Consider the following 23,490-nt stretch of genomic DNA (forward strand, 5'->3'; position numbering starts at 1 on the left):
TGTGTTTGTACCCGCTGTACAAGGTGCTGTAATCCTTTTCCGCAACTCTGCAACCCCCCTTCCGACTATCCATTCCCCAGGCCGCCGACTACTCGCGCATCCAGCTGCTGTCGTACGGCGTCATGACACCTGAGGCGTTCGTGGACGACGCGCCGTACCCCATACTGCTGCTGTCGTACCTAAACGCCACGGCGGGCAACGGCAGCATCGTTGACTTCATGCAGTACGGCCGGTCAAACATGCGCCTCATATACCAGCTGCGCACCGAGGTGGAGTGCATCGCCTACGTGGGGCCGGAGGAGCAGGACTGCAACTTCCCCAGCAACTGGAGCAACATCTGGCGAGTTTGGGGGGTTAGGGGGGCTTTATAGATACCAGGCCAAACTAAACCGGACCCAATGGGGGGGAGGAGCTGGTAGGGAGGGGACAGAGAATAGTCGCAGGCGCGTGGAAGAGCCTCGGAAAGGGGAGTTGGGCGCGTGATGGGGCCCTTTCTCACGCGCAAGGCACGCATCAAATCAGCTGTAGCAGGGGCCATTCCCGCCCGCGGAAACGTCGCGGTTTGCCATTGCGCTCGCGCTCTCAGCTTTTCCCGCGCCGGCCCCTTTCGACGCCTGCCTGCCTCCTCTTTCCCGTGCAGGTACGACGTCACCAACACGGTGCAGGTCAATGCGGCGCTCAACCTGTCACTCACCACCATCATCATCCTGGCGCTGGGCCTGTCGGCATTCTTCTTCGGCAAGGACGCCACCACCTACGTCATCATCCCCATCGAGACCATGCTCAAATACCTCAAGCGCATGATCATGGTGCGCGCGGGAGGGCGGGTGGGCTGTGGGGTTTGGGGAGCGTGGCGTGCCGGTGGGAACGGCGGTCCGTCGTACTGCCCCACCGTGCAACTGCGAAGTGTGTGGAGTGTGCGAATCCTCAACCTGCCGGACTCACGGCGCGCCCTCCACCCGGCACGCCCCTGCTCCGCCTCCGCAGGTGGGTGTGGACGGCGGCGACAACGACAGCGAGGGCCCCCACGTGCGAAAGCCGCCCGAGACCGACCTACTCGCCAACTACGTCAGCAGACTGGTCAACGAGATCGACAACGCGCGGTGGAAGGTGGGGTGCGGGCTGGGGGGCGTGGGGGCGTGGGGCTGGGGGTCGTGGTGGCGGCTGTGGGCTGGTCCGGGGGCTGGTGGTGTGTGAGGTGCGGAGCTGGGTGTGCCCCCGCCTGCCTCCTCGCCTCATCCGCCGGCGGCTCGCCCGCTGCCTCTCACCTCCGGCTCCACCTGCAGGCCGAGGAGGAGGCGCGCATCAGCGACACACTGCTCAACAGCATGGTGCCGCCGCGGATAGCGCTCAGGCTCAAGGTGCGGGGCCAGCAGTGCATGCGGAGAACGGAATGATTAGATTGATTGCGTCACAAGTATGAAGTGCCGACGTCCAGTGGGAACAGCGGGCACTACACCGTCAGCGCCAGCATCTAGTACCAAAGGGTGGGAGGGTGTTTTTACCATTCTCAGTCAGAAGCCAGAGACACCAAAACGCATGACAAGACAGGGGGGAAGAGGAGGAGAGGTGGCTGGGGTACGGGGGCAGCCGTCCATGACACCGGAACGATGGTGTGTTTGACGATACGGAAGTGGTGTGGGGCCGCAGGGTTGGTGGGGCGTACTTGCATTGGTGAGGCGAACCCCGCCTGGTAAGCGGATTGGGGCGTGAGACGGGGTGGCAACGCACCGAGGCGGGCTTGAGTAGAAGCCGGTACTGGGGGCCCCGAGCCCCTGCCTGGCGGCCTGCCTGACGCGCCTGCGTCCCGTCTCACCCTGCAGGAGCTGCGGTGGTGGGAAGCGGGGCCGGAGCAGCGCGCTCAAACCATCGCGGACACCTTCCAGCACGCCACCGTGCTGTTCACGGGTCAGTTGGGGCTTGTCGTAGGATTCCCAGCATCTGCACCGCATTCCCTTGGAACCTACCTGGCACGGCGCCGCGTCTTGGTCCCTCGCACGTTCGGGGTCCCTGCATCGCCAGCCCCTGCCTGACTGCGTTTACACGCCACTCAAGCCAAGGGAAAAGTGGGCTGCGCACACGCCACACACATCTTCACGCCACGCCCGTCTTCTATCCTGTCCCCCGCCCTCACCCCCGACCCTCTTACCCCGCCCTCCCTCCCTGCACTCCCTCCCTCCCCCCATCCCTGCCCCACCCACCCCCCCAGACATCGTGGGCTTCACCACGCTGTCCAGCCGCATCAGCGCCGAGGACGCCATGCGCCACCTCAACAACATGTACACCGTGTTCGACGAGATCGTGGAGAAGTACGGGCTGTACAAGGTGGGTGGGCCCCGGGCGCCGCCGGCGCGGCGGCAGTGGCAGCACGGCACGGCGCAGCGCGTGTGTGCGTGTGTGTGCGTGTGTGTGTGTGTGTGTTAGAAAAAAACAACAAAACGAAGCCCGCCCAAGCGGCGCCGGAGTTACTTACGGATACCTACCCAATACCGAGCGTCGTGTTGCCGCGTCGACCCCGGTAGTCATACTTACCCGCGAAAAGCCTGTAACCCTCTCGGGCGATCGACGAACGATCTGACCCCGAGTGGCACCCATATGCATTGTATGCGCCGCGCCCTGGGCGCGCTACAACGTTTACCCAGCACGCCTAAGTCCCATATTCCCGCCCGCTGGTCATAGTCGAGCTCACCTACGGGCGACAGAGGAAGCGAGGGCAAAGGGCGGCAGCGCGGCAGTGTCACGGGCAGGCAAATGGCAAAGGCGACAAGTGGGGCGGCGTGCATCAAGCGACCTAGCTAACGCGCAAAAGCCCGCCTATTAAGTATCACGCGACCCGGAGAAGAGGGCGAGCGAGTGCGGCAAGCAACCTTAACGGGGCCGGGGGTTGCATGGGGGCGTGGCGGGCGGCGGTTGCAGAGTCGCAAGATGCTCTAGATGCAGGCTGGTATCACGGGGGTGGGTGTTTATGCGTCGCCGTGGGCTGGCGGGAGCTGGCCTCCCGCTCCCCGCTCTCTCTCTGTGTGTGTGTGTGTGTGTGTGTGTGTGTGTGTGTGTGTGTGTGTGTGTGTGTGTGTGTTTGTGTGTGTGTGTTGTGTGTGTGTGCGTGTGTGTGTGCGTTTGTGTGGCAGGAACGCGCAAAGGGAAAGGGTGGATTTGTGTGTGTTCACGTAGTCTGTGCCCGGTGCGGCCGCTTGGCACTTGGCACTCGTTCCAGAAACATCACCCCTGCAATGCAACCCCCTCTCATGTCGTCTCACCTCCTCCTCCCCCCCCCCAGGTTGAGACCATCGGCGACAGCTACATGCTGGTGGGCGGCGCGCCGGAGGAGCGCATGGACCACGCCCTGCGGGTGGCGGCGGCGGCGCTGGAGATACGAGCCTGCGTGCCGCTGCTGCAGGTGCGGCGCGGCTGGAGTGCAGGGTTTGGTGCAGGGTTTGGGCTGTGTTGGGGTGGCGGCGGGGTGGCGGCGCGGTCGGGAAGGTTGCTTGAGGCTCCGTGTGGTCCGCATCAACAGTTCATCCGACACAGGTCATGCAGGCCGCTTGTTTCACTCGTTGCGATGGCGCTTATCGCTGTCACCATCCGCTGCAGGACTACTGACCTCTCCCAAACTGTGTTTGTCTTTCTGGTCTTCTTCGCGCTTCTGGACACACGCAGGAGATCAGCGGCGAGCCTGAGATCAACGTGCGCATCGGCATGCACAGCGGCAGCGTCACGGCCGGGGTGGTGGGGTTCAAGAACCCGCGCTGGCACCTGTTCGGAGACACCTGCAACACAGCCAGCCGCATGGAGAGCACGGGTGAGCCAGGCGGCGAGGAGCAGCAGCCGCGGCCCGGCACGGCACGGTAGAGGACCGGGGCATGCGGAGCATTGGGCCTCGCGTCCGCTGGTTGCCGGGTGGCCGGGCACGTTGCTGGCGACCGGCAAAGAACAACGGCTGAAGCTGCTCCTGTCGCGCACCTCTTAATCTGTGTTTTCAAAATATGTGCACAAACACACAAACACACCCACCCCAACCTGTGTTTTCTATACCACACAAACAGGCATTGCGGGTGAGATCCAGCTCAGCTGGACCACCTACGAGCTGATCAAGGAGCAGTATGCGTGCAAGGTCCGCGGCAAGATCGCGGTCAAAGGTGAGGCGCGCGTGGCCCCCCTCCCCCCATGGTATCAGGAAAGCACAGGGGGGGAGGGTGGACGCTGCCGCACGGTGTACCCCGGAGCCCGCGGTTGGCAGTCGCAGGGGCAGGGCAGGGGTCCTGCTGCACGCGCAAGCTCGGTCAGCTTCCGCACGGCCTCTCGCGCATGCTTTGCTGTGCCCGCAGCCCTGCACACGAGCAACATGCGCACGCGGGTCTAAATGCTGGATCATAGACATCAACAAACACACACGCGCTCGCCTGCTCGCTCGCTCGCTCGCCACGTGCAGGCAAGGGCGAGATGGTCACGTACCTGCTAGAGCGCGAGGTAAGGGGGGTTGAGGGTTGAGGGGGAGTGAAGGGCTTGGGAGGAGTGAGGGGAGGGGAGGGGAGTGAGGGCATGCAGGGCGCAGTCCAGCAGGCGTCACGTAGGTGGCATGCGGATAGGCGGGGTAAGCACGGCAAGAACAGCGAAAGCAGCGGCCTGCTCGCGCTGGCGGCTTTCCACCTCCTGCGCCGCCCTGCCTGACCTGCCTGCCTCTGCGCTGCCTCCCCGCACGCAGCTGACGGCCGGCGGCCGGCCGGACTCGCCCACCGCCGCCGCGGCGTCCGGACACGCGGGCCCACTGGGCGGCGGCCCGGGCGGCGGCGGCGAGGCCATGGACCGGGAGGCCTTCCTCACCAGCCCGCAGTTCAAAAAGGTGCGGGGCACGGCGCACACAGAACACACACACACACATACACACATACACACACACACACACACACACACACACACACACACACACACACACACACACACACACACGCAAACACCAGCACCATGCAACTCCGTCGTCGAGTTTGCTCGCCCTGGTGCCTTCGCGCTGCCCTGCGTGCGTGCTCTCGGCACTTCCGCACCCACACCCTGGGCTCCTTGCTCCTCTTCCACACTCCCACTACCGGTGCTCCCGTCCGCCTCCTGATGCTGCACCTTTTCTCCTCATCACCGCACACCCGCCGCCTCCCACCACCGCCTTTAACGCGCCCCCGCCCACTCCTCACAGGCCGCAACCACTCACCTTGCAACGCCTAACGTTTTCACTTGCTGTCCCCTGGTCCCCGTGCTAATATCATGTTCCCAATGTTTTCAAGCTTGCAACCCCCCCCCCCCCGACATCGTCGGTAAAGACTGCTGTTCCGTCAAGATTGACTGCCATCTACCATTTTCTTAGCTACCGTAATCATGCATGTAACCCACTCCCCACAGGCCATGGAGCGCCACACCACTGCCCGCAACTCCTTCCTGGCGGAGGAGGAGGAGCTGTGCAAGTTGCTCAAGTCGCTGGATGAGGCCACCGCCGCAGCCGCGGCGGCGGCCGCCGGCCTCGCCTCACCCGCCGCGCCGGGCGGCGCAGCCGCCGCAGCTGGCGCCGGAGGTGGCGCCGGCGCCGGTGGCAAGGCGGTGTCCACGACTGCGGAGGCGGTGGCGGGTGCGGGCGTGGTCGTGCCGCGGCTGGCGGCGGGGCTGGGCACGGCGGCGTTCAAGCAGCTGGTGCTCACCCACGCGACGCCGTCAGACCTCAAGGTGGGTGGGCGGCGGGTGTGCTGCTTGCTTCGCGCGCCGTGCTGCCCCTGACGGGGATTCTCTTCAATTTGGGATAACGCGCCACGGTGTTATTCCAACCAATGCAGCAGCATGCACCCAATGCACCTCATCCGACACGCCGCCACGCTCCTGAACGCACCCCACGCACCTCAACGCCCCCAACCCCCGACGCCCTCAACCCCCAACACCCCCAACACCCCACCGCACCCTAACCCCAACACCCCCAACACCCCACCACCCCCAACCCGCCCGCCCCCGCAGGCTCTGGCGGTGCACATGCACGAGGAGCTGGGCATTGCGCGCGCCGTGATCGGCGGCGCGGCGGCGGAGAAGGCGGCGGGCGTGCGGCGCGACATGCTGCTCAAGCTGTACGGGCGGGTGCTGGAGGCGCCCAACATGACGCTGAGGGACACCTTCACCTGCATCCTGGACGCCCTGTACAAGGCGCGTGCCAGAGGGGGGGCGGCGGGCGGCTGCAGGGGGACTGCGGGGGGCTGCGGGGGGCTGCGGGGGCTGTAGATACCAGCCCAAGCAAAATCAAGCCAAGCCAAACTAGCGGACCACAGCGGGGGGCTGCGGGGCCGGGCGTTCACTGTCGGCGTTCGTGACTGTGTACTTGCGGGTGCAGCACCGCAGCGGCCACCTACGTGACCCAGGCGCGAGCGCCGCGCCGCGCGGCGTGGCGTCGCGTGGCGTCGCCAATGGCCCCCTCGCCACACCGCCTTGACTGCTTGCTGCGCCCACCCTGGTTGCGCTGTGTCCAGGCATCTCCTGACTAGATTCCCGACTGTGGCTGATGAACGCAATGTCCCCCGGGCCCCACAGGTCATCGAGTGCGACGTGATCAAGCTGTATGTGGTGGACCACGCGCGGGGGCAGCTGTGGCCCGCCAGCAGGCACAGCGTGGCGGACGCAAACAGGGTGAGGGCGTGCGGGCGGGCTACAAGGGAGGAGGGAAACAGGCGGAAGGCAGGTGGAAGACAACAGGCGGGGTAGGGGCAGGGGCAGGGGTGGCAAGGAGGCATGTAGCTGAGGCGGGTGGTTGGCCAAAACTGCAAAGGCCCGTACACGGCTCCCACGGTGCTCCGCTCCGCTCTGCCTACACACAGGCGCATGCGCATGTCGTTCAGGCTCGGTCACGCAAACCTCCATCCCCCTCTCGTAACCTCCTTCTCCCGGCCTCCCTCTCACTGCCTCCTGGACGGCTGCAGACGCTGCCTCTGGACGGCACGCTGGCTGGGTGCGCGGTGCGGCGGGCGGGTGTGGTGCGCGTGGGCGACGTGGCAGCGGCGCCGGACTTCAACACGGAGCTGGAGGTGGGTGGGCGAGGGCAGGGAGGGGCTGGGGGTGTTGGGCGTGGATGTTGGGGTAGAGACGCGGGCCTGGGGGAGGGAAGGGAAGGGAAGCGGGCAGAATGGACTGAGGGATCCGGCAGGGACAGGCGGCGTGAGGACCATGGCTGTTCGGATGAGTTCACCCGGCTTATCGCTGGCGATGGCACCCACCCGTTGGTCTTGGGCACATACGAAGCCCCTCAACTCCTTCATCCGCGTTATCCTCCTCTTTCCTTCCTGTCTCTCAGGAGCTGCCGGCAGGCTACACCAGCAAATCCATGATGTGCGTGCCAGTCTTCTCCAGCCCCTACGGGCCGCGCGCAGCCCACCGCGCCGCCGCCGCAGCCGGCGGCGGAGACCAGTTCGCGCCGCGCGACCAGACGGGGCCAGCCGCCGACGTCGTGGCGGTTATCGTTGCGGTAAACCGTTGGACGAGCTGGGACGAGAGCGCGGAGGAGGGCGAGCGGCACATTGTGCCCTTCTCCGCCGCCGACGAGGAGTCCCTGCGAGACGCCGCCGCCAGTGTTGGGCTATTACTGATGCGGCGGCGCGGCGAGATGCTGCTGGCGGCGGCGGCGGCGGGCGCCGGCGGCGCCGGCGGGTTGCTGGCGGGCGGCAGCCTGAGCTTCGTGGCGTCGTTGCCGGCGAGCGTGGCGCGACAGCGGCTGCGGGGGGTGGCGCGGCGCGGCAGTGGGGCGTTGATGGACCTGCGGGTCAACCCCTGGGCGCTGAAGCAGGAGGAGCTCATGGGGTGAGGGAGGGGCGAGGGAGGGAGAAAGGGTGGAGCAGGCGTGCGGTGGGATTGCGGTGGCCGTGGCTTGGGTGCGTTCCGCGTTTGCACTTATGTGTCTTGCAAGATGTATTGCAGCGCGCCTCCTTGACGGGTCATCAACGCTAGCAGCTTGCAGAGTACGCTTGACTTGGAAGTTGGAACCCTGCTAGGACTGAACCACGTGGCGGGCGCACGTGCACGCGCAGGCAAGTCCGCGACGTGCTGGCAGCGCTGTGGCGCCACTGCGGCGCCGTCGCCGGCCCCGGGCCGTGCGCCGCCGTGCTAGCCGCGCTGGGCGGCGCCGGCTCTGCGCCCGCCACCGCCTCCGGCCACATGCCTTCGCTCACCGGCGCTGCTACAGCCACTGCAGCTGGCAGTAGCATCTCTGGCGGGGCCCTTGCCACTGCTACTGCTGGTGCCACTGCTTATGGGGCGGGCAGTGACGAGGCGCTGGTGTCCTTCCTGGTGCGGGTGGCGGCGGAGCAGAGCGCGGGCCAGTACTTCAACCTGGCGCATTCGGTGGGCGTGCTGCAGGTGAGCGAAAGGAGGGAGGGGAGGGGTTAGACACCAGCCAAAATTAAACCGAACCCAATGTAAAAGAGCGAGGGGGGGCTGGAGGGTACCGGCGGTGGGTGGGTGGCGAGCAACACGTCGCCAGCACAGTCTGGCACTCGCGCGGGGCTACGGCGCGGGGCTGAAGAGCACGGGTAGGAGGTGGCCTGGCGAGGGAGGACGCGGACTGGGGGATCGGGCACTGTGCATGCCGTCATGCGTTTTGGAAATGTCCGTACACCCGTGTTGTCTCCCCAACCACGCCCTGTGTGCCATGCCTTTGACCCTCCCCCTACCTGGCTACGCCTTCACGTCTTAGTTAGTCACGCACGTAACCACCGCCGCACCCCACCCCACAGGGCTTGTATGCCACGCTGCGCACGCACCCCGAGCTGGCGGCGGCGCTGGGGCCGCAGCAGCTGCTGTCCCTCATCCTGGCCGCCTGCCTGCTCAACATCGTGCGGCAGGGCGAGCACATCAGCGGCATGGCCGGAGCCCCCGGAGGCGGCGGCGGCGGCGCGCCGGCGGCGCTGGGCAGCGGCGTTCCCAGCTTCAGCGGCAGCAAAGGCCGCCTGCGGTCGGGCCTGAGCGGCAGCAGCTTTGCGGCCTCGTCTGCGGCGCCGTCGGGCCGGCACGACGACGCCAGCACGGGCGGCGGCGGTGGGGCTGGGGGAGGAGGCGGCGGAGGACTCTCGCGGCAGGTGCTGACGATGACGATGCCTAGTGAACACACCTCTGAGCCGGCCGTACACCGTCTGGCCAGCAGCAACCGCGCGGTGGTGGTGGCGGCGGCGGCGTCCGCGGCGGCGGCGCACCAAGCCGCCTCCATGCGGCGGGCAAGCCCCTTCGCGGCCGCCGCGGGCGCCGCCGCCGCCGCAGATGCCGGCGGCGGCCGCGCGTCCACAGACGATGAGGCTCAGTCGAAACGGCAGCGCAGCGGCGCCGGCTCAGGCAGCGGCGGCGGCGCGTCTCTGCCGCCGCAGCCCTCCAAGACGTCCTCAAATGGCAGCCTGGCGCGCATCTCGCCGTCGCGGCCCTCACCCACTCGGCCGTCACCGCCGCGGCCACCGCTGCCGCAGCTCGGCACGCCCCCCGCCTCCACCTCGGGCTCCACGGCCCTGGCGGCGGGCGGCATCACGACCTTGCCATCGGTACCGCAGGCGCTGGCGTCGCCGTCTCCGGCCGCCGCCGCTGGTCCGGACGGGGTGGATGACGAGGACTGCATGCCGCTGCCGCCCATGCGCGGGCCCTCCGCTGTGCCCGCCATGGGGCGCAACCTCTCCCTGGCCGCCTCCACCCTCTCCTCCCTTCCCTCTGGCGCCTCAAGCTCCTCCAGCGCCGTCGCCGCCATCGCCGCCGCGCAGGGTGCTGCAGCCGCCGCCGGACCGGGCACCACGACCACCCACGCCACCAACACCGCGCAAGCACCCCTGGCGGCACCGTCGCCATCGCCGCTGCCGCTGCCGGCTGCAGGTCCCAGCCGCACGCGCGGCATGAGCGCCCGTCGGGGCCGCCTAGCCAGCTTGGTCGATGACATCCTGTCTGGCGAGAGTAACATACTGGCGGGACTGCCGGCGGCGGACGCCGCCGCCGTTCGCGCCGCGGTCGTCAGCCTGCTGGCGGTGCGGAACCAGTCCGCGCTCGTGCTGGCCATGGCGGGTCTGCAGCCGGCGCCGGCGCCCGCGCCGGCGCCAGGAGGTGCGGCAGCGGCAGGGAGCGGGCCGGCGGCGACAGCGACAGCGGAAGCGCTTCGAACGGCCGAGGTGCTGAATGCAGCGGCGGCGGCCGCGGCAGCGGGCGCCGCCGCCGTCAAGGCAGGGCCGGTGACGCCGGCGGCGACGCCGGAGCAGGCAGGGACGCCGGAGCAGGCAGGGACGCCGCGCGCGGGCGACGCCAGCCACTCACCGCTCCAGGCCAGCACCGCGGATGCATTACTGATGCTGCCTCAGCCGCCGACGCCGATAGCCACATCCACAGCAACCGCTGAGGACGCGGCGGCGGCCGCCGTCGCCACCACCGCCGCTGCCACAGCCAACGGGTCACCTGGCCCCGACGCTAATGGCGAGCAGGCGAAGGCGGCTGGCGCGCCGGCAACCACAGTCGCGCCCGCGGCCGCCGCGGATGGCGGCGCGGCGGCGGGCAGTGTCGTGGGTGGCAGCGGCTCAGTCACGGGCGAGATGGATACGGGCGAGATGGACAGCCCGTACGCACGGGGGCCGCCGTCGCCGCTGAGTCTGCCGGCGCTGCTGCAGGTACGGCAGCAGGGTGTTGGGGGCGGTCAACAGGAGCGGGGGACAGGACAGTGATCCTGGACGTGTGTCTTTCTACGGTACACATTGGGTCGGCGACGCTAGGCCACCAGAGGCTACGACCCCTCCGCTGCCCATTGTCGGGTTCGCCTCCCGTGCCCCCTGTGCCCCCGCCGGATTGGGCTGACTCCCTGTGCTCCCCTGCGCCCCCCTTGTCCCCGCTTGTGCCCCCTTCTCTCCCGCCCGCAGGCCGCGGAGGGCGACCCCGCCAAGCTGGCCGAGCTGCGCTCCTCCGTCAGCGCCCTGCTGCTGCTGGTGCGTTGCCGTACCGGGTGCACGTGCTTGCCGTACGCCACCGCACCTGCGCCCGACCCCAGCTCACGTGTGTCTTGCTGCTACCCGGTGATGGCACTGATGATGCAAACAACCCCACCCGTACGCCACCGCACCTAACTAATCATGACTGTAACCCCGTCCACCCCACCACAAACCCTACAGACCTGGTCGGAGCTGCAGCACGTCAAGGACACGGGCACGGCGCTGTCGCTGCTGCTGGCGCGCGCCCACGACGTCCGCGCCTGGGCCGCCAGCCGCCTGGCCGCAAACGTGTCCAGCCGCAGGCGGAGCATCGTACTGCTGGTAGGGCAGCGGGAGAGGGGGCTGCGGGGCGACTACTGCTGGGAGGCGTTGTTTACATGAGGCCTAGTGCGGTGCAGTCTACTGGGCTCTCCCGCTCTCAAGCACTTCCCAAACGTCAAACCACGCCTCCTCGTCCCACACTTCGCATGCGCGCTCTCCCGCTCTCTCCCGCAGCAGGGTGGCGGCGCCGAGGAGTCGCCCGACGACGTGGCCAATCTGCTGCTGCTGGAGGTGCCGCGCATGCAGCTGGAGGTGCTGCCGCTGTGGGGCCGCGCCGCCGAGCTGCTGCCCGGCCTGGCGCCGCAGCTGGAGCAGGTGCAGGCCAACCGCGCCGCCTACGTCGTCATGCTGCAGTCCGCCGCCGAGCACGGCGGCGGCGCCGCAGGCGGCAGCGCCGCTGGACAGCTGTCCGGCGGCGCCGGCTATGCCGCCGGAACCGCCTCGGGCGGCACCGGCTTCGCCGGCGCGGCCGCCGCCCGCGGCGCCTCTGGCCGCGGGAGTTTGCTGCGGTCGCTGGCGGGCGGGCCGTCGGGTAGGGAGCCGCGGAAGTTCATATCGGTGAAGCAGCGCGTCAGCGCCGGCGGCGGCCTGGGCCGCGGCGGCGGCGGCGGCGGCGGCGGGCTAGGCGTGCTGCCAAGCGGCGACAGCGGCGACGACGCGGCGCTTGGGCCCGGCGGTGGCGTGATGGTGATGGCCGGGCGGGTGGGCATGGGCCCACGCGGCCTGCCCTTGATACGCGCCTCTAGCAGTCGGTCGTATGCTGGTCGCGGCGGCGTTGACGACGATGAGCTGGAACTGCCAGTGGGCGTGGTGCCGGCGGCGCTCGGGCCGGCAGCGGCGGCGGTGACGGCGGTGCGCTTTGGCAGCGGCGTCATTACCGGCAGCGGCGCTGCCGCTGGCGCGGCAGCGCCGATGCAGGCGGCGGCGGCGGCTACGGCGGCCGCGTCGCGGCACGCGGCGAGCAAGTCCGTGACGGTGGCGGCGGCGGCGGGCTCGGCGTTCGCAGCCATTGGCCGTCTCGGCTCCATGCCACGAGGCCCCGTCAACGTGCCGTCGCCGCTGTCGCCTGCCGCCATGACGGACGCGCGGTGGTCGGTGCCCGGCATACCGCCGTCGCCGCACATGCTCTCGTACGTGCCTCGCTCGCAGGCCCACGACCCAGTCGCGCTGGCGGCAGCCTCCGCAGCCGGCGCCGGCGGCGCCGGCGGCCCCCTGGCGGTTGAGTCGACGCGGCGCGGCAGCATCACCAACCGCCTCAACAACTTCTTCACCTCCTTCCGCGCCAGCCGCCGCCACAGCCGCACGCTGAGCCATGCGGGCGCCGGGGCCGCTGGCGGTGACCATGCCATTGCTATGGCCGTGGCGGCGGCCGCAACGCCCTCGTATGGCGGCAGCTCTGTCGCCACCGCCGGCGGCGGCGGCGGCGGCGGGACCGCCGCAACCGGGTCCTTTGTGGTGCACATCCCTCACGGCGCCATGGATGCTGGGTACGGCGGCGGCGCCTATGGCGCCGGCGGCCCCGCTAGCGGCCTGATCAGCACGACTTCGCAACAGCTGTTCCTCACGCCGGGGGCGCCGTCGCCGCTGGGGCTGGCGGCGCAGGGCACCGGCACGCTCAGCCACACGCCGTCGCAGCGGGTGTCGTACGGCGGCGCCGGGGCCGGCGGGCCGGTGAGCCACGGCGGTTCGCAGGTGCCGACGCCGGTGCTGATGTCACCCATGACCTCTTTCCGGTCGCCGCTGACGGCGGCGGCGGCCGCCATGGCCCCAGGCGGCGGCGCCGGCTCGCTGGCCGCCGTGAGCATCGGCACTGCTGGCTCGCAGTCCATCAGCCTCTCGCCTATGGGTTCACAGATGCTGCCGCCGCCGGGCGGCGGCGGCGGCGGCGGCGCGGGCGCCGACGGCGCGGCGGTGTCTGTTAGCGACCTGTCGCACTCGCTGTCGGCGGGCAAGCGCGAGAAGCTGCGCACGCGCATCATGAAGAAGGTCAGCAACGTGATACGTATGGGAGGTGGCGGGGGCGCCGCCGCCGCCACAGCCGCGGCAGCCGCCCCCGCCGTCGCTGCTAGCGCCCCGCTGCCGACCGCCACGCTAGCGGCGCCGCCGCATACCGTGCGGGCGTCGCCTCGGGTGTCGGAGTCAGGCCCGTACGCCCCGGCATCGGTGGCAATGGCGGCGGCGGCGTCGAGCTCAGTGGCTCCGCCCGGCATGATGAGTGCTCAGAGCACAGGGACGGTGGTGGGCCTGGCGACCTCGTCGCAGCCCCTGGTAGACGCAGCCCAGGGCAGCTCCCAGTACTCTCAGTCATCGGGGCCTGGGCAGCAGCCGGTGGCTCCGCCGTCGGCGCCAGTCGGCGCGCCGTCTCCGTCAACCTCCGCGCCCGCCAGCGCCCTGTCCCTGGCACAGCAGCACGCGCAGCTCGCGGCTACCGCGGCGGCCGCGGCCGCAGCGTTTGCCGCCAGCCAAGCCAACGCCAACGCCAACGCCAGCACCAACGCCGCCGGCAACGTAGCCGTTGGTCCTGGTGCTGCCGGCGCCGAGCGCAGCAGCGGCGGCCGCCGCGCCGCGCTAGGTCGCGGGCCGTTCGTGCCAGAGTTCGACTCCCTGCCGCCAGGCCCCACCTTGTCGCTGGTGTCAGGCATGGGCCACGGCGGCGTGCTGAGCCCTGTGGCGGAGCTGACCAACTCCGGACGCAACTCCTCCACCGCCGCGACACCGCGCACGGGGTCCACCGCCGCAGCCGCAGCCGACTCGCCGTTCCCCGGCGGCGCGGCGGCTGCCAGCGGCCCCTCACGGTTCGCGCAGGCAGCGGGCTATGCCGACGGCAGCGCCCATTCCGACGGCGCCCAGTCGTCCGCTACGCCGCTGGGCACGCCCTTCACCGCCGTGTCCATTGCGTCCAGCGTCGCCGCGGCCGCCGCCGGCGGCCCGAGCACAACCGGCGGCAGCGTGGGCATGCCAACCGCCCGCGGCGCCACCGCCGCCACCGCCGCCGCCGCCGAGCTGGCGCCCGAGCTGGCGAGCGCCGCCAAGGGCTCGCACACAGCTGCGAAGGGCATCATACTGGGGCTGCGACTGGCTACGGACGCGCTGCTATCGCTCGGTCGCCACGATGGATTGGAGGCAGATGGCGGGCACCACCACCAGCCGGGCGCATCGGCTAGGCACGGCGGGACGGGCTCAGGTCCGGCGTCGGGTGTGGTGGCGGCGCTAGCAGCGGCCGGTGTGGCCGGCGGCGCCGGCGGGGCTGGCTCCAGGGGGAACTCACGACTGGGCACGCCGCAGGCCTCGCTGCGGCACGGCGGCCAGGTGCCGGGCGTGGGCGGCGTGGCGTCGCTGGCTGCGGTGCTGGAGATGGCGGAGTCGGCGCTCGCAAACCGCGCAGGAGGAGGAGGAGGAGGAGGCACGCTCAGCGGGCGGCGAGAGCGGCGCTCCAGCCTGGGCCAGGTGGGTGCCAGCGGCTACGGCAATATGGGCGCGAGCGGCTACGGAGACGCCAGCGCAACTGGATACGCACCGCAGCCTGGCGGCGGCGGTGGCGGTGGAGGCGGAATGGGAGAAGTCGTTGGTGGCGCCGCCGGTTGGGGCGGCGGTGGGGGCGGCGGCGTTGGCTCCAACGCACCCAGCCGGAACGTCAGTCTCCGGCGTGGCCCGCTGGCCGAAGCGGCGGCGGGGGCGGCGGTTGGGGGTCCGCCCACCCCCTCGTTGCTTAGCCCTCGTGGACTGGACAACCCAATCGCATCGGTGCCGGCGCAGGTGGGTGCTGCAGTGCAGGAGTCGTACATCGGAAAAAGAAACGCGATTGAGAGCGGTGCGGGCAGGGGGCCAGCGGCTTGTGTGCTGCTGTAGCAGGGGCAGAGGCAGCGTGACCTTGCAGACCGCACACTGCATAGCACCTGCTGTGTTGTGGCGTGTGTGTTAGGGGGGGTGTAGAGGTGCAAAGTGCCAAACAGTTTTGCTGCCAGAGTGGCAGGACTGACAAACAACGCGTTCACTTTCCCAACAGATGCCTACGGGCCCTGTCTGTACTGAGGAGCTCGCCGCCGGCAGCGCCTCCCACCCACGACAACAGCAACAACAGCAGCAAGGAAGCGCGCCCCGCGAGGGCGGTGCGCCCGGCTCTCGCTTCAGCTTGCGCCGTTCCACGGGCAGTCGGAAGGAGCGGAACGGCGACGCGGGCGCGGAGTAGGCCCGGCCGGCGTGGCTCCGATAACACCGCGTGCCGCCGCGCAATCGGTTGTGAGTGCGGAAAAGGTGGTGCGGGTCGCGGCTGGGCTGGGTGATGAAATTCGTGTGCATGTGCTCGTATGATGCGTGGTGCGTGTGTGTGTGCGCGCCCCTCTTTGTGCGGCTGCTGCGCCCATGGGAACGTGCATTCGCGCTACGCCGCTGGTGCCGCTGGCGTTGCAATCTCGCTGGCACTCAGTGTGAAAGAAACCTGGAAGGCTCATGGAACACACGGACCTACACGGATGAAAGTCTGCGCTTTCGGCAAACTTGCTTGGGAGACGGGCTGCATTGGTGGTATGGTGGAATGCAGTCTCGTCGAAGGGCGCATACATTCACCCAAACTGCATCGACCATTGCTTGCGCACTGGGGTGTTCGTAATCCACACATTTGCACAGCGAGGGAAAGGCATTTTAGGATTTAAGACCAGGCAGTTGCACGAGTGTTCGGGCGGTGTCAGAATCGTGATTCATGGCTCTGGGCAGCCAAGGCCTACGCCTCACAGCTTGAGTAGCCAATTACCGGCTGGCCGGGCTTCAGCTGCTGTGTTGGTGATGATGGTGGCAATGATGATGTGCACAGGTCAGTCGTTGTTGTGAGTGCGGTATGCATGGGTTTCGGGTCGTTCTGCTCGCCAAGATTGTTAAGCGTTGTTTGAGCGCTCTGAAGCCCAGTGGGTGCAAGGTGCTGCGCACGTGATGGCTGAGGGCCAGGGGCTTTCCGGATAGAGTTTTGTCTGCGCGAGGCCCCGCACTGTGGCATGTATCGACATGAGTACATTTAGGTAACTTTTTGGGTGGTTGGAAACCGGTACCCGGAACGAGTACATATGGTATCAACCGGGTCCGGTTGGCTCGGATTGCCACTCTCACATTCGTGGGAAATCTGCGTGCAAGTATTGACTGCTCGCGTGCTTTGAGCCCCTAGATTCCATACACGCCCTATCATATCTCGTTCCTTATGCCTTAATGCCTTTCATGCGTTTTGAAGCCCAGTCTGTGTTGGGCCACACCCATTCTCCGGTCGGGGGCGCCGATGCGTGTGTGCCCAGTCTCGCCCATGGGGCCCGTGCGTGGGGCACGCCGGCAGAATCTCCGTGCAAGAGAGTGCGTGAGTAGGGAGGGGCGTGCAATTTATTACGTCAACACAATCTCCGCGCACGCGCTCATAATGCTGGCGCATGCAGGGCAGTGACAGAAGCTGCATAGCTTTCGATGAAGGGCCCACGTGATCCCCCTTCAATGAAACGTGGACGAGCCTGCTCCTACCGTAGTACGGTAGGGAGTGGTGGGGCGGGGAGAGTCACATCGCAGCCGATGGTGCAGTGCAGTAAGCGGCGGTGTGGGTGGCGTGGGCGGCTTCTGTTTGTTTGCCGGCTTGAGTTGTGGGCCTGTCGTGCAGGCACTCGTCGAGTAGCTTGGTGGTGAGGGGACCGTGCGGATGCACGACGTGGGCCAAGTCTCAGACACGCCATGCCGTGCCGTGCCTGTGTAAGAACAATGTTCGCGTCAACCAGGTATTGTGTGTGCGCGAGGGCGGGGGGACAACTATGTCAAGCACAGCCGGGACCAGCTGCAAAGGACCTGCCAGCTATCAGCACACGAGTCATGAACAATCCATGTAGGCGCTGTGAACCTGCAGTCCATCCTGCAGCCGGCGCGGGCCAGGTTGCCAAGATCACGGCATCACGCCGGCCAGCTTGCAGTAGGACTTGCATCAAGCAGTCGCAACCAGAACACGCTTTTAAGGGCACGTACGGTATACGGCATACCTCTGGGGATGTGAGCAAAGCTACGCTATGGCTTGGGCGGCGTAGCGTCGAGCTTGAAATGTATAAGCTATTATGCTCGCAAGGGCGTGAACAAGCTCTTGGGTGCAAGCACCCCACCCCACCCCCACTCTGCGTCCTAGAGCCTCCGATTTCGTGCTGGAAGTGGCACCCCCCCCCCCTTGGTTCCAATCAGCAGTCCAGCCCCAGTCAGTGTTTCTCTCCCCCAACCCGTGCCGCGTTCCTGGCTGTGTACTGCGTTAGCCAAGGTGCTAGCATACTGCTCGAGCGCCCGTGCACACATGCAGTCTCATGGTCTACAGCCGTGCGAGCTGACCTGTGATTGCGGTGTGGCCAACATCGGGGCATGCATGGCCTCCTGCAACGCCGCCGTGCGACAATGGAAGACTGATGCGCAGCGATGTTCGCCACGCGTTCAATTGCTGCAGGCAGCCCATGCTCGGCTCCTCTTTAGTGACACACTGGTACGGTGTCCAGACCTGCCCTGCTTGCTACCGCCACAGCTTACCTCACCCCCCCTCACCTCACCAATACGCCTAAGCGAGCCACATCAACCGCAAGAGGGGCCTAACTTGTACCTAGCGCGGTAAGAATGCGGATGTTACAGAGGGGACAGTCCCAGCATCCGAAGACGCCGAGCCATCACATGCTATCAGGGCCCAACATGACTCCACCAACCCCGACTTTGCTGCAAACCCTCCCGCGGGCAAAGTCCGTGTGACTCCGCGCACAGTGAGTCCTAGCCAAGCCTCAACCCGCCAGAGCCCCACCGCTGTGCCTCAACGTCACAAGCCTAGGCACAGAAGTGCCGGGAAACGTCTAGGCCGCAGGACACACGCACAGCGCACGCACTAACCAGGGCGCAAGCGTCCAGGTACTAGAACGGTCGCCCACGCGTGCATCCTGCCCACACACAAAGCCACCAGCCACGCACAACCTCTCACGGCGAGGGAGGCGGGGAATCAGCGTCATACGGCAAGCGCAAAACCATGTCGTCACCAACAGCCCGAGAGATGAAAGGATGCGCAGACGGCACAGTGTCCCAACCCTTCGGCCTGATACCCAAAGTCACAAACGTCTGGAGACGACCCCAGAAGTCAGCTACGACGGCAAGTCCAATGCTCAGCACCCGGGCCGACGGCAGCTTCGCTCGCGCCGCCAGCCCGGCCATAACGATACGCTGCCGACCAAAGTCCAGGGCAGACATAGCAGCGAGACACACCACGTCCCACACAGGTGGCGCAAGCCCCGCAGGCGGGCGCACCGACCACAACTCCTCACGAGAGAAGGCACTTAGAGCATCCTCTGGCACGAAACCCATAGCCATTCCCATGTTTTCCCGCAGGGACAGCGCAACAGTGCAGTCCCAAAACCAGTGACGCCGGTCCCCATCCTGCATGTCAACCCCACACGCCCAACACGGGTCAACAGCAACGCCTCGCGCCCGCTCGCTAGCATGCCGTGGAAACGCCCAGCAAGCGTTGGCGGCCACACGCCACAGTGCTTCCTTATGATGATTCTCCCATTTCAGCGACCACAAGCGGGCCAAGGTGCACACGAAGGCCCCCGCCGCCAGGGCAGCCCCCACCCCCGACACACCCGCATCGCACACATACTGCAAATGCTTAGCCTTCAGGGCGGCTAACTGTGGAGCCATTTGTAGCACGGTCCCCGCCTTCACCGTGTAGGCAGTGAGCAGGATGGGCGGCCCCCCGCACTGCAACCAGCCAAGCCCCCGCACCACCTGTCGCACCGACTCCGCCGTAGCACTCACGATGTCGGCCGCCGGGAGCGGCAGCGCGGCGGCAAGCCCCCGAGCCAGCTGGGCGGCACGCGCGGCGGCAGCCCAGCCAGCGGGGAGAAGGGCCACTGCCGCCGCAAACCGGTCGGCCGCCTCTTGAGGCGACGCCGGCCCCGGCAGGGGCGACGGGAGACGGCGGTAAGGGGGAGAAATGTAAGCTCTCAATGAGGGCTGGTCGACATCAGGCAAGGCATGGGCGCCATCGATTGTTCAGTAGTTAAGGACCTTGCCCCCTTGGGTGTTTCTTTCACAGCACTTGCCCAGGACACTGCAACACGCAATCATACAACGTTTAGCCTAAAACGACCAACCTTGCTTTCATAATCATCGAAGTTTTGTCGCATTGCCTGGAACTTAATAGTCAAACAGTACATGGTACCATAGCTTGAAACATATATGTATTGCTGCTAGACGAGCTGTAGGCCCAGATATTAAGAAATGAGCGAGCGGCCACACCAAAGCGGGCCCAGAAGCTGGGCCGAGGATTGTAATCAATACCGCACAACACGTGGAAGCAAATCTTACTCCACCCTTGAAGACGCGGGGAGGGTTCCTGAAAGGCGAGTGCAAAGTGCAATGCGCAGGCCTTGGCGTGCAGTGATGACATACATAGTGATTGCAAATGCTCTAGACATCGACGTCAAGATGTGCATAATGTAGCCGCGGCCCAAACCTGGCGCTCGGCCATCACACACCATCCCTCTGCCTTGCTCCCCTACGCTCCCCTCAGGTACTCGCGCACCAACTATGTGCCATTCTTAGCTGAGCGACACCCGCTATACTCATACAATGATCTCGGAGAGGACGGCAAAGGTAGGCTAGGGCCAGGGTCCAGTGGCGTGCTTTTCACGCAGCCGTTGTTGTGCCTGTGCCCTGTCCTTACTCTTGGCCCGACTCTGTCGGCCCTGCCCGATGTTGCGGGGGGTCACTCAAAGCGAGTTGCACGCGCACCGAAACCTTCAAACTTACTCACACACACAGTTGCACGCGTGCATATGGTGACCATCGCTTTCATCGCATCATGTGCGCAGGCAAAGTGCGCCTGGACCCGGCGACGCAGGCTGACCGCTTCTCCCGGCACGGCTGGGGCGACGTCTCGCTTCTGAAGCAAGAGGGTCTGGCAGGGCAGCCGCACCCCAGGAGCTCAGAGGCCGGGCCAACGCGGTCTGGCCGACTCCGACCTGGCTCGCCTCGCGGCGCTGATGGGCGGAACGGGCTGTACGGCGTACTGCAGGTGGGTGGGACTGCACGGTGGGGCTGGGGTTGGGAATGGGAATGGGAATGGGAATGGGAATGGGAATGGGAATGGGAATGGGAATGGGAATGGGAATGGGAATGGGAATGGGAATGGGAATGGGAATGGGAATGGGAATGGGAATGGGAATGGGAATGGGGCTGGGGCTGGGGCTGGGACAGGGGCTGGGGCTGGGGCTGGGGCTGAGGCTGAGGCTGAGGCTGAGGCTGAGGCTGGGGCTGGGGCCGGGGCTGGGGCTGGGGCTGCGACTGGGGCTGGGGCTGGGGCTGGGGCTGGGACTGGGGCTGAGGCTGGGGCCGGGGCTGGGGCTGGGGCTGAGGCTGGGACGGGGGCTGGGGCTGGGGCTGGGGCTGGGGCTGGGGCTGGGGCTGGGGCTGGGGCTGGGGCTGGGGCTGGGGCTGGGGCTGGGGCTGGGGCTGGGACGGGGGCTGGGGCTGGGGCTGAAGCTGGGGCTGGGGCTGGGGCAAGGGCTGGGACTGGGACTGGGGCTGGGACTGGGGCGGGGGTGGAGGCGGGGGCGGGGGCAAGGGCGGGGGCAAGGGGGGGCGGGGGCGGCGGGGGCGGGGGCGGGGGCGGGGGCGGGGACGGGGACGGGGACTGGGGCTGGGGCTGGGGCTGGGGTGGGGGCGGGGGCGGGGGCGGGGGCGGGGGCGGGGGCGGGGGCGGGCGCTGGGAAAAGAGCCGGAGCCTGGCGAAGCCCAGGGCGTTGAAACGCGTGATTGACAAGGATACGGTCAGGGTTTGTGGCTGGGCGCGGGCCGGGTGTAAAGTGGCGAGGCTGCGGCTGCACCGCAGCACTGGAGAGATAGGAGAGTGGTTGTTTCGCAGCTGCCCCCTGTCAAACATGGATTCTCAACTTGCAAACACCATGGCTCACGCCCCTGCGCGCCCCCTCCCACATTCGCCCAGATGACTGAGGCGGGCGGCACGGACAGCTGGGTGGGCCACCCGCAAATCGACCCCACGAAAGGAAAGCGCGCGGTGGCGCCGCCCCCCGACCCCAAAGGCCGGCGGGACCTGTTCGATGTGCTGCATGCGCGATCACCAGGCGAGTGCGCAATGCTTACATCAGGGCCACGTGCGACAGAGCACGAACGATGATAGGCGACAAAGAAAGATATTACTGATGCGGTATGGGGCATGGCCGCATGGGACTGTGTTAGTTTGAACACCTGATGTGGTTGCGAGGAGGCAGACTTCGGTAAACCACTTGGTGCTCTACAGGTTGTAGGCATTGCTAACACGTGCTGCTTCTTGCCGTACCGGCTCACCCCCCCGTTGGTTTGGCGAGTTTGGGCTGGTATTTACCCCCCCCCCCCCAAACACACACACACACACACACACACACACACACACACACACATACACATACACACAGGCATGCCCGCGGACGATTCGTGGCTGGGACACCAAAAAATCGACCCGGCGCGCGGCAAGGCGCACCCGCCCGGCCCGGAGCAGTCGCGCGGCCGGCGGGACCTGACCGAGCTGTTTACCATGAACATCCTGCACGACCCCAGGTGGGTGGGGCGACAGGTTCAGGGGGAGCCGGAAGAGGTGGGTTAAGTGGAACAGAGTATGTAGCCAGCGCAGTCGCGTCAGGGTTGTGTGGGTCCGGATGTCGGATTGGTGTTTGTGTGTTATGCTGAGTGACAATTGGGGTGCTGCCAATGGCGTGCTTGAGAAGGCAAGCTGCCTACCTATGGGGTCCTGATACACCGCTCACATCCTTTCCTTGCCCTACTTCACAGGCGGTTGGAGCTGCTTCAAAAGGGCGCAGACAAACACGGAGACGCCTGGTGTGGCAACATGTAGGTTTGCTCGCGAGCGAGGCAAGCAGGGGGCGGGTGACCTGGCGAAAAGGCGTGCGAGGGCGTGGGGAGTGGGCTTCGCGTGTGCAGGGCAGGGCATTCCGTCAACCAGACATGTTGGCATCCAAGCCTGGACAACGCCACAGTCCCAGCTGTAGCGTCACATTGAATCGCTCACCCTGCTGCTGTTCGCGGCCTGTTTTCTGACGCGCTGCCTTCTTCTCCTGCAGCCTCATCGACCCCGCGCGGGGCAAGAAGCCGGTCGAGGACGTGGCGGCAGCGGGCCAGAACCTCCACGGCGCCACCTTCAAGCCCTTGCCCGCTGGCACGCCGCTGCCAGACGCACCGCGCCGCCACACGCGGCCCGCGCCGGCGCCCGCATCAGACGCCTACGCGGCCGAGGTCATACGCGGCGAGGCGGCGGGCGATGATTGGGGGCCACGCACGAAGCGGTCCGTGCCGGACATGCCCAAGCCCAACGCCTTCGACGGGCGGACCGACCTGTACGCGCACATGCAGTACCGGCCGCTGTCCAACGGCGAGCAGGGCAAGTACGCAAAGGCATTCGACGACCGCGGCACACGCGGGCGGCGGCAGCTGCACACGCCCGGCGACGCGGACCCGGCAAAGGAGGCGCTCCTGACGTGGAAGCCGGAGATGCGGGTGGGGCAGTTCGTTAAGAACGGGGGCCTGGCGCAGGAGAACCGGGTGCGGGGGCACACGTTGCGAGCCACAGCTGGGCGGTAGGCCTGGGTAGGGACGAGGAGGCTCCGGGGACGCTTTGCTGCGGAAGCAGGTCTGGCGGGGAGCAGGAGGGCAGAGAGCTTGTGCGTGCAGGGTTGTTTTGGGTTAGTGCAGCATTGGTGATTCGCAATGAGGAGGCGAAATCAAGGCGTGAAGCGCTATGGCTTGCGACTTTTTGTGCATTGCATGTGCCCTAGGTGCAGGGTGTAGGGTGTACCTTAAGAGTGTGCTTAGCCTTAGCCATGACGGTATCATCCATGGAACCCATGGAAAGCGTGGGGTGGCGGCATGTGTGGCTTGGGTTCTGACGTTCCTGTGGTTACGGTATTGCAATTGATTGCACGCGGTATGCATGGTTGCAACGGGATGCACGTGCATGGATGGTACCATGGGTACAGTGTTGGGGCGACAGGGCTACCCACCAGACGGGCATGAGCGGCTCAGCATGAGCACATTGCGGCAAAGCACACGTTGCTCACGGCTTGGGTACCTACACTTCATAGGCGTGGTGCATTTTTATGCGTGTCCGGCCCTACCGTGCCCCCTCCTCAAAATTGTGTCCTGCGTTGTTATAGAATACATGGCTTCA

At 67.0% G+C, this 23,490-nt stretch overlaps 3 protein-coding genes across 4 annotated transcripts in view; 2 read left to right on the top strand and 1 right to left on the bottom strand.

Annotated features, from left to right (window-relative positions):
- The window catches only part of CHLRE_14g612200v5 (uncharacterized protein), a 21,971-nt gene extending 4,964 nt beyond the window's left edge, over positions 1 to 17,007 (top strand). The window contains exons 9-30 of one of the 2 annotated variants that reach the window (XM_043070008.1): positions 81 to 340; positions 641 to 809; positions 988 to 1,110; positions 1,287 to 1,361; positions 1,824 to 1,908; positions 2,210 to 2,325; positions 3,278 to 3,397; positions 3,658 to 3,799; positions 4,044 to 4,136; positions 4,430 to 4,467; positions 4,703 to 4,840; positions 5,389 to 5,706; positions 5,989 to 6,171; positions 6,553 to 6,648; positions 6,939 to 7,043; positions 7,310 to 7,812; positions 8,040 to 8,367; positions 8,745 to 10,637; positions 10,884 to 10,949; positions 11,133 to 11,273; positions 11,448 to 15,029; positions 15,280 to 17,007. In XM_043070008.1, coding sequence (XP_042916682.1) covers positions 81 to 340; positions 641 to 809; positions 988 to 1,110; positions 1,287 to 1,361; positions 1,824 to 1,908; positions 2,210 to 2,325; positions 3,278 to 3,397; positions 3,658 to 3,799; positions 4,044 to 4,136; positions 4,430 to 4,467; positions 4,703 to 4,840; positions 5,389 to 5,706; positions 5,989 to 6,171; positions 6,553 to 6,648; positions 6,939 to 7,043; positions 7,310 to 7,812; positions 8,040 to 8,367; positions 8,745 to 10,637; positions 10,884 to 10,949; positions 11,133 to 11,273; positions 11,448 to 15,029; positions 15,280 to 15,462 — 8,757 coding nt within the window. In that variant the 3' untranslated portion in view covers positions 15,463 to 17,007. The remainder of the gene's footprint in view (positions 1 to 80; positions 341 to 640; positions 810 to 987; positions 1,111 to 1,286; positions 1,362 to 1,823; positions 1,909 to 2,209; positions 2,326 to 3,277; positions 3,398 to 3,657; positions 3,800 to 4,043; positions 4,137 to 4,429; positions 4,468 to 4,702; positions 4,841 to 5,388; positions 5,707 to 5,988; positions 6,172 to 6,552; positions 6,649 to 6,938; positions 7,044 to 7,309; positions 7,813 to 8,039; positions 8,368 to 8,744; positions 10,638 to 10,883; positions 10,950 to 11,132; positions 11,274 to 11,447; positions 15,030 to 15,279) is intronic. The other variant, XM_043070009.1, reaches the window with a different exon arrangement.
- A 33-nt stretch (positions 17,008 to 17,040) lies between these two features.
- CHLRE_14g612226v5 (uncharacterized protein) lies at positions 17,041 to 18,806 on the bottom strand. Its single transcript, XM_043070010.1, has one exon. The coding sequence runs from the start codon at positions 18,687 to 18,689 to the stop codon at positions 18,231 to 18,233; it is 459 nt and encodes a 152-aa protein (XP_042916683.1). The 5' UTR covers positions 18,690 to 18,806; the 3' UTR covers positions 17,041 to 18,230.
- Positions 18,807 to 19,361: 555 nt separating this feature from the next.
- On the top strand, positions 19,362 to 23,489 carry CHLRE_14g612250v5 (uncharacterized protein). Its single transcript, XM_001698924.2, has 7 exons — positions 19,362 to 19,651; positions 19,822 to 19,904; positions 20,123 to 20,325; positions 21,256 to 21,394; positions 21,725 to 21,866; positions 22,098 to 22,157; positions 22,388 to 23,489. The coding sequence occupies exons 1-7, from the start codon at positions 19,530 to 19,532 to the stop codon at positions 22,902 to 22,904; spliced, it is 1,266 nt and encodes a 421-aa protein (XP_001698976.2). The 5' UTR covers positions 19,362 to 19,529; the 3' UTR covers positions 22,905 to 23,489.
- The last annotated feature ends 1 nt before the right edge of the window (position 23,490 follows it).

The sequence above is a fragment of the Chlamydomonas reinhardtii genome, chromosome 14 (genome assembly GCF_000002595.2).
Source record: "Chlamydomonas reinhardtii strain CC-503 cw92 mt+ chromosome 14, whole genome shotgun sequence".
Taxonomy (NCBI): domain Eukaryota; kingdom Viridiplantae; phylum Chlorophyta; class Chlorophyceae; order Chlamydomonadales; family Chlamydomonadaceae; genus Chlamydomonas; species Chlamydomonas reinhardtii.

What these genes read in the sequence shown, in the direction of transcription:
- CHLRE_14g612250v5 (XM_001698924.2), top strand. Translation starts at nt 19,530, where the DNA reads ATGAGCGAGCGGCCACACCAAAGCGGGCCCAGAAGCTGGGCCGAGGAT. An exon ending in GGCTGTACGGCGTACTGCAG is followed by an intron (nt 20,326 to 21,255) that starts GTGGGTGGGACT and finishes ACATTCGCCCAG; the next exon opens with ATGACTGAGGCGGGCGGCAC. An exon ending in GACGCCTGGTGTGGCAACAT is followed by an intron (nt 22,158 to 22,387) that starts GTAGGTTTGCTC and finishes CTTCTCCTGCAG; the next exon opens with CCTCATCGACCCCGCGCGGG.
- CHLRE_14g612226v5 (XM_043070010.1), bottom strand. Translation starts at nt 18,689, where the DNA reads ATGCAGGATGGGGACCGGCGTCACTGGTTTTGGGACTGCACTGTTGCG.